Source organism: Zootoca vivipara, chromosome 2, assembly GCF_963506605.1.
Source record: "Zootoca vivipara chromosome 2, rZooViv1.1, whole genome shotgun sequence".
In the NCBI taxonomy this organism is placed as follows: Eukaryota; Metazoa; Chordata; class Lepidosauria; order Squamata; family Lacertidae; genus Zootoca; species Zootoca vivipara.
This window is the reverse complement of record NC_083277.1, coordinates 50,379,875-50,393,475: the sequence shown is the minus strand read 5'-3', so window position 1 is coordinate 50,393,475 and position 13,601 is coordinate 50,379,875. Positions and strand designations below refer to the sequence as shown.

Here is a 13,601-nt window from a genome sequence, read left to right as displayed (position 1 = left end):
AATGTGTCCCTACTGAATTTCATCCTGTTAGTTTGGACCCAGTTCTCCAATTTGTTAAGGTCATCTTGAATTCTGATTCTGCCTTCAGCCGCATTGGCTACCCCTCCCAGTTTGGTGGCATCTGCAAATTTGATGAGCATCCCCTCAGTTCTTTCATCCAAGGCATTTATAAATATGTTGAGCAACCGGCCCAGGACAGAACCCTGCAGCACCCAACTTGTCACATTTTTACAGGATAACGATGAACCATTAATGAGTACTCTTTCAGTTTGGTCAGTCAACCAGCTATAAATCCACCTAACCATTACCTCACCCAGTCCACATTTTACCAGCTTCTCCACAAGAATATCATGGTGGACTTCGTCAAAAGTCTTAATGAAGATTCACTATGTCCACAGCATTTCCCTGACCCACCAGCCTGTAACTATCAAAAAAAGAAATGAGACTTGTCTAGTATGACTTGGTTTTGAAAAACCCATGCTGGGTGTTAGTAATCACAACATCCTTTCCTAAGTGCTGCAGACTGACTGTTCATCTATTCTAGGACCTTTCCTGGTATTAATATCAAGCTCACCGGTCGGCATTTACCTGGGTCTTCTTTTCCCCCCTTTTTGAAGAAGGGGACATTTCCCCAGTCTGCAGGGACCTTATCTATTCTCCAATAATTCTCAAAGATTATAGACAGAGGCTCTGAGATGACATCTGCAAACTCCTTTAGTACCCTTGGGTGTAGTTCATCAGGCCCTGGATATTTGAATTCATTGAAAGTAGCTAGATGTTCCATTACCACCTCTTTTCCTATCTTGGGTTGCAGCTCCCTCCTTGCATAGATTACTCTGTTCTCATCAGGTTGGGCAAAGTAAGTGTTGAGCAGTTCCCACTTCTCTCTGTCACTCAATAGCATTTCTCCATCATCTCCAAGCAAGGGACCTACTACTTGCTTGTTCTTTCTCTTGCTTCAAACATAGCAGAAGAAACCTTTAAATTTATTTTTAACCTCTCTTGCATGTCTGAGTTCAGTCTGAGCTTTGCTCAGAATAACCTTCTCCCTGCAACTGTTTACTACTCGTGTATACTTTCGTGATTTCCCTTTCTTCCCTTTCTTATACATGTTAAATGTCAGCTCATCTGTAAGGTCCTTATGCAGCCACACTTGAGGATCCCAAACAGCAGACCTGGGAAAGGTTTGAAGTCTTTAAGTGGTCAGAGTAGACACTGGGGTAGATATTGGTCTTCAACTGGAGAGTTGGGACGTGCAGTCGAGCATTAGTCTGACATAAGAAGGATCATAAAAGGGGCATCCAATATCCAAATGTATGGCAAAACTACACACACCAAGAGGTCACCAAATATATGTTTGGGCTAAAGATGAGTGCCAGAAAAGTTGTAAACCTACTTTGCTAAACACAGCAGAAGTTTAAATAATGCTCCTTCCAATGGTGAACAGCCAGCTCATGGGTCTCTAAGCAATACTGTGCAAATGATTAACACAACACTTTGCAAGACAGATCAGTGATAATAAGAGTAGCACTTGAATAGAGAAGATGACTGTCAATGGCATAAAGAATACACATACTGTATTGAGAATCAAATATGGGAGGGTTCCAAAATCTGCAACAGAACACCACCTTTATTAAGCCAACCAAAATATGACAAAATAGCATGCAAGTTCTGAAGCTTTTTTCACCAGGTTAAACACAGGAGGAAGGGAAACTAGTTGACGTTGGAGGGTGCAACTCTTCTCTGAAGAGCTAAAAACAGGCAATAGTGCATAAGCCATTAAAAAAACACCATGATCTAGTTGGTAAACATAAGCCACTCTGTGAGATTCACAGCATTTGGAATCTCAAAACAAATTAACATGTTTCCTGCACACAGCAGCTGCAGAAGGCAGACAGCTATTACAACCACACTTCTCAGAAAGCCAATTCATAAGACAAGTTGTTATATTTACTCTTGCAGAATAAGCGCTAGAACACACTGGAGCTTTCATTTTTAAACATACTTTCCCATGGATTTTAAGCAGCTAAAGTTTAGAGCGACATGCTCCCTAAACTCATGCTTGATAAGCAGGAAGCTGAAAATGAAAAGAAACGGAAGGTCCACTTGTCTCCCTTCCCACTAACAAAGTGAACACGCAGCCTCAACTAAACCATAGTATCAGAAGTAATTAACTCCAAGATATGAAAAAAGCACTTAGTAAAGAAAGCTTGAACAGCATTCATCTACAAATGTGACAAACTTAAAGAATGACGACCATGGTGTCAATACAGTGGGCATGGGGTCACATCATGGGAAGCCAATGAAATCTTGGCAAGACATAACTCCATTTGGGGGGTGGGGGTCAGTGAATCAGGGATTAAGCAAACTTGTCATATAGCTGATACAGGGGAAGTTAAAAGGGCCCTGGAGCAGGGCGATTTTGGCAACTTAATGAAGTGCATTTAAAGAAACCCACACCCACCAGTACTGGACACCAGTAAGAAAAGCGCCCATGCTCCGAGGCAATCTTTATTACTTCATATTGAAAACACGTCTGAGGATGCAAGCAAAGCAAGGAGTGGGGGGCAGAAGAGGGACTCCGCTACCAAGTCGGGGATGCAGCTGGAGACAGAACAAAGCCACAGAGGCGGCGGCGGGTTTTCCTGAGCACATTGTTCGAGGGAAGAAGAGGGAAGCCAAGAAGGAGGAGGAGGAGGAGGAGGGAGGAGACCAGGAGCGATGGGGGTTGTAGGGGGCGGGAGGGAAGAGTACAGCTGAGCACTTGAGAGACCCGCGCGGCCACAAGCACAGAAAGGAGAGCCGGTCCCGGGGAGAGTGAGAGTGAGAGAGGCAGTCATGCTACATCTCGCAGACGACGGGCTACGACAACCGAAACTCGCAGGAAGTTGCAGGGAAGGAGAGCAGGGAAAGGGAACAAGGGAGGGACGCGGAGGTGGGGCTGGGGCGCCCCAGGGAAGCAGGATGGAGAGGCTGCCTGGGGCCGGGTTGCCTTGCGAGGCAGGGAAGGCGGCGGCGGTGGGTCTTTCTCTCTCTCTCTGGCCCCGGGGGAGAAAGGCGCAGGCGGGTGGGGAGGAGCGCCGGCCAGTGACTCACGCATGAGGAGGCTGAAGGCCACGACCCCGAGCAGCCCCTGCAGGAAGATGCCGAAGCTGTCCATCAGGGCCCCGTTCTCGCAGCCACGGTAGCCCGGCCCATCCCCGGACGGAGAGGAAGCAGCGCCGGGCCCGCCAGCGCCGCCGCCGCCCTGCGGAGAGCCCGGCCTGGGCGTGGCGAGGAGGGAGCTGTTGGGGGCCAGGGAGCCCCCCATGGCGGACGGAGCGCGCCGCGGAGCAGGTGCGCCGCCGGGGAGAGGGAAGGCGAGGGAGGGTCGCTTCCTGGGGACGGGGGAGGAACCCCACGCGCCGCGTCACCGGCAGCGCGTGACGTCAGGCGCCGTGGATTGGCTGCGCCGTGAGCTTCGGGGGAAGGCGGGGCCAAGGGGGCGTTCGGTGCCACGGCCGCTGCTCTCTCTCCGTCAGGTGAGGAGGGTCGCGGGTCGTGGAAGATGCTCTCTTCGTCGACTGAGGAGGGAACAGGAGGCTGGGAGAGCCCTCGTCCTCCTCTCCGCGCCCCCGGGAGAGTCGACGCGGGGCGAAGGGCTCGGCCCGGTCTGTTTCTGTGCCGAGCCCCGAGGACGGAGGTTGGGCTTTCTTCCGAGGAGGAGTTTCGCTTCTGCCTTCGCCTTCCCAGCGCACGTTGGACTGCGGCTCCTGCCGCCACAACCAAAACCACCAAGGAGGCAGCCTTACTTCTGAGGAGACGCGCCTGCCTGGGTCGCCCCTGGCCATTGCAGGAACTCAGCGGGAAACGGCCCTTTCCCGTCTCCCAGCCTAATGGATCTCGTGCTGTGAAAAGTAAGCGCCTGCTGCAGGAAGCTGGCTATTGCTGTTCTTGTCTTTTTAAAAATCATTTAATCCACAGGCCCAGGGCCGGATTTAGGTTTGATGAGGCCCTAAGCTACTGAAGGTAACGGGGCCCTTTGTCAACAGGAAATTGTCGCCGTTTTTTGTGTTGAATATATGCTGTATGGCAATTTATGGACCTAATAGGTATCTAAAGCCATTTGCACATAACAAAATATGTATTTTATCAAAGTAATCGTTGAACTGAAATACAATTAAGTAGCATATTAATAGTGAAATACTGTGGGGCCCTAAGCTATAGCTTGTTTAGTTTATATGTAAATCCTGCACCGCACAGGCTCATTTATTATTTTATCTATTTCATAAGATTTATAAACCGCCAGATTGTAAAAACGACGTCGAAGCGGTTTACAGAAAAGGCAAAACAATAAAATAAAGAGCAATTTAGGAGCGATAAATCCAGCATTGCACCAAACCTGAGATTACTTTTTACAGCTGCATAAGTGCAACACAGGACCCAGGTGGCGCTGTGGTTAAACCACTGAGCCTAGGACTTGCTGATCAGAAGGTCGGCGGTTCGAATCCCTGCGACGGGGTGAGCTCCCGTTTCTCGGTCCCAGCTCCTGCCAGCTCCTGCCAACCTAGCAGTTCGAAAGCATGTCAAAATGCAAGTAGATAAATAGGAACCGCTACAGCGGGAAGGTAAACGACGTTTCCATGTGCTGCTCTGGTTTGCCAGAAGCGGCTTTGTCATGCTGGCCACATGACCTGGAAGCTATACGCCGGCTCCCTCGGCCAATAATGCGAGATGAGCGCGCAACCCCAGAGTCGGTCACGACTGGACCTAATGGTCAGGGGTCCCTTTACCTAAGTGCAACACATGCCATTTGTTTGAGAAACAATGTCTTGGCAAGGTTTAGAAATGGCAGCTTTCAGGATGCTTTGGAGATGGCTAATAGGGAATTTAGTTTAGACTTTTTAAAACTTTGGCACAGGGACTTGAGCTCAAGACTTGTGTCTCTTGTCTTAGCTGGTCTTAAGGCTCAGAGCTGGATACTGTACAAATAGCACTGAGAAACACAGGTGCCTGTTAATTTCTGTACGTACTGTATTAGACTCTCAAGACTAGTTTGACATTTTGTACTTGCTGCAGTGTCGTGGATTTCTTAATTTTGCATTTAGGATGCAATCCTAATCCTACCTACCTACCTGGGGGTAAACCCCTACAGAACTCAGTAATTTTCTTGAGTAGAAATGGTTAAGATTGCAAAAAGACATTCTATTCATTGCTGACTTTTGTACTCTAGTTTTATATAACACAATTTAGTAATAAATGGATGCCAGCAAAAATATATTTATGCCAGGAGTCAAGTATACTTAGAATGGGTTGAATTTTCTTTTGATAGAGGATATGTCACAAAACTAGTTTGTGTCACTCTCGTGTCTGTAACCAACTGTTTTCTCATGATTTATAGCTGTAATTGTGAACTGGGATATTTATTAACATCACACTGATCTCAATACTGTATATAATAAAATATCTGCTGTATTGATTTGTACAATGAAGGCTTATCAATACCTGAGAGCAAATATTAGTATCTTGTTGCATACTAGAAGATAAACTTCTACCAGGCCATTGGATATCAACCCCCATGACATGTCTGAGCCATGACAATTCTCTACCCAAGAAGGAAATAAAATGTTTTAAATGTATAATGAGAATGGTTCAATTGCATGTGCTTTCAGCTATATTCAATTGCATGTGCTTTCAGGCTGGAGAATGTGGATTGAAGTTTTTTCATTTCTTTGTTTTCAACTAAACAGTGCATAAGTGTATGCAGCACAATGTTTACTTCTGAGTTTATACTGAACTACCGTACTGTATTTTTCTGCTTTAGGCTGCAATCCTATTCATTTACGCCCAAGTGAAGTCCTGCTCAAACTAGGCTTACATCCGAGATGATGATTTGTATAGGATTGTACAGTATTGTAAATGGCAGAACTTTAACACTACATGTTATGTTTCTTGTAGCTCAAATGAGTTTAACTCTAGCAGGAGGCAATCTAGAAAAAACAAACATTTTAAATTCCAAATCTTGAAGTTGTGTATTTTAATTACAAAGTTTCCTCTGGTGCTGAAACAAATATTGAACCACATATAACACAATAATTAAGATTATTAAGATAATTAATAGTTATTAAGATTAGGGTGTGCATCAAATATGTGCTTTGAGTAATACTTTGGTAAGTGAATTGATGCAGCTCGGCAACTTTTGAGGATACGCATTTTGACATGTGTCCAAAGCAGAATTTCCCCTGTGGAAAAATCTGAAGTTTCATATGTCTTCCCATTGACTTATCCAAGCTCCTCCTCTTTTCCCAGGAGCTCACTTTGTTATGAGATTTATCAGAACCAGATTTATCAAACCTAATTAAAATAGGAGGTGTCATCTTGAGCTTTCATCACCTTACACTAGTAGTTCTCAGCATGCAATACTGTTGGGAGATAAGGTGATTGCTGGTAATTATTTTTACATGTTTAAACATTAATGCAATAAAACATTTTCTTATTTCTAAGATCACTACAAAGTATGGAGTTTGGCCGGAGAAAAAATTGCTTGTAGGTTAATCCTATCTATGCATGCCTGTTCAGAAATAAGCTTCACCTATTGTGTTCAACAGATGAGTGTCTTAAGAGTGCAATCTTAGTTTGCTGGCCACAATACAAATTGATTCATTATATGCTAGTAACACTACCTAATTTGGTTCTGGTGTTACTTTAATCAACCCTTCTCTAGGAACCACCGGGAAAAGAAACATCAAGTGAGGTTCTGAAATCTACTTCAATATCCCTTTACAAACTGAAGTGGACATGGGAAACTATTTTTTATTTTTTGCAGGAAGGGGGTCCCAATATAAATGCAACTTAAATTTCCAACCATGATTTACTTTTTTAAACTGAAAATATACATGTCTCTGTATTTGTTTTGATAAACCAATAAAACAGTATTAAAAAAAACCCCACTATTGGTATATTGCCTCCACTAACAAGAGTCTGCATGCTGTTGAACACATGAGAGTTACTACTGGACTCAGTTCCTGTTCGTTTCATGACCGAGGCCCTGGATTGGCCATTGTGGACAACAGAATATTAGGCAAGAAAAGCTTTTGGTCTATCTAGCAGCATTCTTACCAGCAGATTTTTTTGCAAAAGTTCTTTCCTAAAACGGTCACAGGCAAATAAGCCCAGCGCTAAGAGCATATGATAATGTTTCTTGAACCATAATTGTAAAACACTTGGAAATTCACCTTTGTGCCTATGAACCCTCAAGTGCTTCTTATGTATTACCAGTAGTAATGTAATCCAATTTCCCCTCAATGACACATATAACATGGAATTCTGAACACTCAAGCAATACTTAGCTTATTGACACAAAAGTAGACCAGCAGCAATTTAAGTATTTTTTAAAATTTACTTACAATCACTTTAAACGGTAATGAAGTACCACAAAATTATGTACATTCATTTACAGAAAAAAACAAGCAAAATAATCCATTTAAAATATTTTAACCCTTTAACTGACACATCTATCCAGTAAAGGAGGAACTTCAATAGGCATATTTTATGTGCATATTTCTCCATTTTTGAATTTTACCCTCAGTTCACACATATAATTTATATATATTAAATCAAAGAAAAATACAGCAAGCAGGAGGAACAACACAATATACATCTTTAATTTTTATTTTTTTAAAAGAAAGAAAGAACAAAGCGGGGAAAGTGCATGTTCAATGATTTATTACAACAAAACAGATCTACATATATGCTGGCAGTACCTGCCCTAGAAGGCTCTTTCAAGAGATTTCTGATTGTCTATAAACACTAACAGAACTGGTTCAGAGGTCAATGGAAAAATCTGTGTGCAGTGGTGCTGTATGAGAGTGGACTGGGTGATTAGGTAGCAGCAGCAGAAGCTGACAAACATGAAGCCTCTATGATATAGATAGTACTTACGGTTTCTTAGAAGTTGCAGTTAAAGGAGTAAGTTCTTCACAAAAAAATTATTTAAATCACTTCAACTCATTACTTGAAGTTCCAAAGTTCTGGTAAATCCAGTTTCCACACTCCTGAAGTTTAAGACAAGAAGCTGGTGGAACATTGCATTTAATTCTGGAGTCTGGGGAAAGCCTTGTGCTGCATTCCATGGTTCAATCTTGATTTTATTCTTTTAAGTAATCTGGTCAGCAGCAGTGCAATAATTAGGTTGATCCTCTAACAAGCAAGTAACTAAATAACTGCTGTACTTCTAGTGTCTTCAATTTTTACCCTTTTCAAAAAAGAATTCACACTAGCAAGGTTCACTACAGATCTCATCAGCACTAATCCAGCCTGCAGTGGCTTAGCTTACTGCATACACAAGGATCCAGAGATCTACCCACGAAAGGCGCTGGGCAGAAGTAGACTTACTTTCTTTCTGCAAAAAATATATATGGGCAGACACAATTGTAGCATCTGCTTGGAGCATCTCTTTTCTATTACTTCCCCTTTCATCACATCATACCCCAATTATGCAGCATTCCTAGTACCTTTTCAATGGGGCTCCTCTGGAGAGAAGAAGGGTGGGAAAGTTACTCCCACCACCCTGCTTCTGGGTTTGGATCTATGGTTTATATAATGGATTATATAATGAGCTTTTAAAATTGCATGCTCAAACCCCATTGCAGCCTTTTGGTTAAAAGGCTACCTTTGACAACACAGTTCATATATGAATGATTTAGGGAAAGTTAATACTAGCATGAGTTCTCAGCAAACAGTCAAATTTACACTCATGAAGTTTTCAGGCAAGTCCCTTTGTGCTTAGCAAATCTTGGTATTTCAGATATTACTTTCACAGTAGGCAAAATCTTAGGCAAAACTGAAAATCGCAACAAAAGCTTTATTTAAAACATGGTTTTCTTTCCTCTGGTAAAATTACTTTTGGCAACACGTCTGATGAATTCATAAAGCCTCACAATGTGTGCAGAAAGCAAGCTGCTCATGTGAAGATGTGCATTGCCTAGGTAATCTGGCATGCAAAATTTTCCAACAAGACAAACTTTTGAGCTGATTAGGCTTTGGCTAGTAATACATAAAAAGTATCTGCAAATCAGACAAAAAGTGTGTGCTCATTTCACTAAAGGGTAGAGTCATCCAATGAGAATGGAGGAGGGGGAAGAGAAGGGTCTGTGGCAGCAGCACTGCCAGATGCCAAGCCCTGCTGGTCTCACTGGGATCAGGTGCTCCAGGACCATACTGCATCCCAGAAGGTGTGTTGGGAGAACAGGAGGGCCTTGGATCCTGATCCATCCCGTTTCCCCCCGACGCTGAAGCACCAATGGTAGAGGGGCAAAGATGCCAGTCCTATCTGTGGCAGCTGGTAGAGGGGTTCTGAATGCTGATTTCCTTCTTAGCCTGTAGATAGGGAGGTCTGCAAAATCCTTTGCTGCTGGTATTGTACCCTAATTGACACACTGCTATAGATTTCATATTCAACTTATTCTGCCTTACTGTAAAGCATTCGTGGCTAACCACTGGGTCCAGGTGTCTCACCAGCTCCATCAAGGCAATTTTTTGGCAGTGGCAGAAAAAAGGGAAACATTTATAAATTAGACATTGATGGAATGGCTGTAGAGGTTTGTGAGTTAGCCCTTTGTGCTTGCATAGCATGGGGTGGCCACACCCAGCATGGGCATGCTAGCTAGATCAAGGGTAGCTAAAAACCCACCTCTGGTTAGTCCTTTCACAAACCAGAAGTGGGTTTGTGAAAGGACTAATAATGTTTCCATTATCTTAACAGGATTGGCAATTGCATGGCAGGTACATAAATTTTTAAAGCACTGTCATTCCCCACCCCAACCCCTGTCTCTTTCAGTCTGGAATAAGCCCTTCATGGCACAGGCTTCCCACCTTCATTCAAGTTTCTAGCATTATAGAAGTGGTAGCTATGCCAAGTAAAATTAGACCAGAACTATCTCAACTATCTCACGTTTTATTAGATAGCTGTGCCAGTTACCAGGAGGCAACTTAGAACCTTTAAGTGTAAACCAAAATTATGTACTGAATTTATTTTGATGATAGCTTTATAAGCTGCTGTTTCCCACCCTCAAAAGCCAATCAAGTTGAAAACCTATGTTGTTTAATAAGAGTACCTATAAATCTATTTTCATGTAGTCATTGTATAGCAACTAGCCCCCATAGATCTAACAATTATGTTTATCTTTTTCACTCTCTGCTTTGGGCACATGTACTTTATCCTAGTTAAGAATGTCATTAGCATAGTTAAAATACACAATGTTATCTAACTTTTCAGACTCTCTCCCACTCTACTACAGTAGTACAAGAACCTTTTGAAGTTTTATCAGCATTAAGTCAGACAAGCTTCCAATTGAACCGATTTGGGCAGTAAATGGAAAGAAATGAAGGGTTTGTAGATGAGGTTACATTTCCATGAAGTTGGAAAATATTCCAGGGCTATTTAGGGGATGAATGCTTTGCAGATGGCTTCAAATTCAGCCCACAAGATATGCTTGAATTGCCTCAAGAAATGAAGTGTACAACTACTCATGTGTTGCATAGAAATGACTTAAAGTAACAAACAATGGAAAACATCTCTCTTTCTGACAGCCCCAAATGGATCCCACTGGGATCAAACTCCTAAAATAGGGCAGAAATATTAGCTTATAAATATATCACAGATAGCCAGCACCTACTCCACTGGCTTCAGAAACATAAGTTGACTTATTTACAGCAATGCATGGAGTATGAAAGTTTTACTTTAAAAACTCTGAAAATCTCAAGACATACAAGTTTTGTACATATGCCATTCTTATGATTTTTTATTCCCCCCCCCCCAGAAGGTACCCAATAGTTACCTTTTTAATAAAGCAAAAGATGCACTGAAGCTGGATAATGAAAAAACCTGGATCCACACAGAGAGGCATTCAAACCAACACATACAAGTGCATTTGTCATAAATAAATGGACCAATTGAATAGCACTCATTTCAATATATAAATGTAATAGCAAACTTGGTCCATATGCTCATTTACACAGCATTTAATATACTAACCTACTTTGGTTGAAACCTGAAGTATGAAAGCTCTGAGTAATCATTCACTGCATCCATACTCTTATCTAGGGTCTCATAAAGCTAGGAAGGTTATTCATTTCTTTTAAGACACCATACAACCCTCTTCCTAAACAGCACTCATATATATCCTGGAACGTGACTCTGCGGGAAGACAATGTTTCAAACTGTGAAGATCAAAAAGATCCAGTGACGCGGATATACTTCAAATTTAATAGACACATATAATGGGTGCAGAAGCCCACTTGGTGCATGGCTGGATCCCAATGAAGCTGGATTCACTCTGCAGAAATTAAAACCTGTAATTGTTCAGCAATGTGCACCAACAGTTGTTGCAGTTGTGGGCAGTTGCTGTATAGATAAGCATTAGCTAGCACATTATTAAGTTGACCATAGCTGAATTTTCTCTACATAAACCCACAAAGTTATGTAGAGAACTATGGACCCCATCTCTTAAGGTGTACACACAGTACAGGCTGCATGAACTGTCCAACAAAAAGGACATCACAAATCATTTCTGTTATATACTTAAGATAGAAGAGGGAAGACGACATTTCACCCATGCATTTACAAAACAACTACAATTTTCTGGAGAAACCCTTTAAACATTGGAGAATTGATAGGAGCTCAACATTTCTGTTTGTTCTTCCTCTACAGATGGAAGGTCAATTTCCAAAAACAAATGAGAATACGAGAAGACTTAAGCCCAATCTCATACCATGCAATATTCTAGTAAATATTTCCAAAAAGAGAAATTATACTAAAGTGTCAATATTTCTGTGCAGCTTTCAGTTAAAAAATAAAATAGGTTGCAGCTTATCTGTAAAGCAGAGCCACATGTTAACATTCAAACCTCCTGTTCTACAATTCCCAAAACTTGTCCTCTCTGTGCCTTGGCAGGCAGAAATTCTGTCACCACCTTGGCAGGCACAAACTTCACCACCACTCCCTCTCCATGACAAACAGCTCTAACTTTTTAAATTTGTAACTGTCAGATAACTTTTGGAGGCCCAGAACCATTTTTTTCAGGTGAAAAAATGTTGGCATTCCTATTTTGACTGCAGAAAAGCATGTGTTGCATAGCCATATATGACCTTCCCCGGAAAATGTAATTCCCTCATAGCTTTTTTTTTCAGGCTGTGGAGGTAGAAAGCAAGTTCCAAAATAAAAATCACAAACAAAAAACATCTGGCTGCACTTCAGTTTTCAAGCTTTTGGCCACACCACTTAATCTTGGCAATCAGCGATATTAATGTTTAAAAAATAATGTTTAAGACAAAGAAAATGAAGTAGTTCTGCAAATGGCAAGGAGATGTCCATCAATCTGCATTCCCTTCCATGTGCCGCCAAGTCTGTCCATTTCAGACCAGAACTACAGGAATTTTTTCTCCCCTTAGAGGAGAGATTACAACCACCTTTATTCATCAAAAAAAGTCCTGATGTACAGAACAAGCAACTACTACATTCTTAAGCCAATAGACAGCTGTGAAAATAGCTGGGATTGCATTAATGTTTTGCTCCAAGTATTTTTTTCCCTCCCCTCAAAGTGCAAGACTGCAAATGCCAGTTTATAAGCAGTTTCCGTCTGACCTTCCTCGCCTCACCCTGTTGAAGGAAGAGCAGGATGCTGCAGTTGTGCTTTAAAAATTCATCTTCCAACTCATCACTCCCTCCCTTTAGTTAGCAAACTGTTGGTAGAAGGCAAATTTAACCCTTTCAATGTGATGGCAAAGTTTAATGGCTGGGCCAAGTTTCAAGTCCATACACTCCTGAACAGTGGGAAGAGTTAGCAGGAGAAGTGCCTGTCCATCTATTTCCTGTTGAGAGACAGAGAGAGAACAGGATTCAGAACTGATGAAAAAAAATGCCATTAAGATGCATTAAATGGTCTGATTGAAAGCTAACATATCAAATGGGAATACATCCCTCGACAAAGTATAAGGATAAAAAAGCCAAACTATTTGCAATGCTAGAAAGTTATTGAGACAAATACTAGAGATTTCATGTGCTCAGTTAACAATTGCCAACAGTAAAACAATAGAATACCTGATCCAGAAATATTCTAGCTAATGGGGCACAGTCTGTAGATTTGAGGAACCGCACAACATCAGCTACACTCCACTCCAGAGGGTTGCTGTCCAGCTGCAGCTTTTCTCCAACTTCTATCTTTATTTCCTATCCCACAAGTCCCAAAACAAAGCAAAAATATTACATTTGCCCTGCTGAAGCATATTTACTCTTTTTGTATATTCCCACCAATTCCACCCAAGTTAGTGTTATCTCCTGAAAAGAGCCACAGATCATGACATTTGGATTCTCAGTGTGTGCTGATCAAATTTAATTCATCAAGTGTGAACCATGTACCGGTGAACAGAAACCATCCCCTCTCTCTGCCCCAACCCCAAGTACTCACGAACAGAATCCAGAAACCATCCCCTCTCTCTGCCTCAACCCCAAGTTGTATATTCTTGAGACTGTAGCAAAAAAAATCTTGACAGGGCAGCACTTGGAGGGGAAATCCCCAAATCCCAGCAACTAGATGAGATCTATACATGGAGCTTCTAGCAAG

At 42.1% G+C, this 13,601-nt stretch overlaps 2 protein-coding genes across 6 annotated transcripts in view; both read right to left on the bottom strand.

Moving 5' to 3' along the window:
• Positions 1-3,363, bottom strand: part of STIMATE (STIM activating enhancer) — a 32,522-nt gene extending 29,159 nt beyond the window's left edge. For both annotated transcript variants that reach the window (XM_035106164.2, XM_060271508.1), the window contains exon 1: positions 3,097-3,363. In XM_035106164.2, coding sequence (XP_034962055.2) covers positions 3,097-3,310 — 214 coding nt within the window. In that variant the 5' untranslated portion in view covers positions 3,311-3,363. The remainder of the gene's footprint in view (positions 1-3,096) is intronic.
• A 1,417-nt stretch (positions 3,364-4,780) lies between these two features.
• The window catches only part of SFMBT1 (Scm like with four mbt domains 1), a 78,125-nt gene continuing 69,304 nt past the window's right edge, over positions 4,781-13,601 (bottom strand). For 2 of the 4 annotated variants that reach the window (XM_035106166.2, XM_035106167.2), the window contains exons 20-21: positions 13,079-13,207; positions 4,782-12,849 (exon numbers count right to left, since the gene is read on the bottom strand). In XM_035106166.2, the coding sequence (XP_034962057.1) occupies positions 12,709-12,849; positions 13,079-13,207 (270 nt within the window). In that variant the 3' untranslated portion in view covers positions 4,782-12,708. Of the gene's footprint in view, positions 12,850-13,078; positions 13,208-13,601 lie in introns of all 4 variants that reach the window. The other 2 variants (XM_035106169.2, XM_060271506.1) reach the window with 2 other exon arrangements.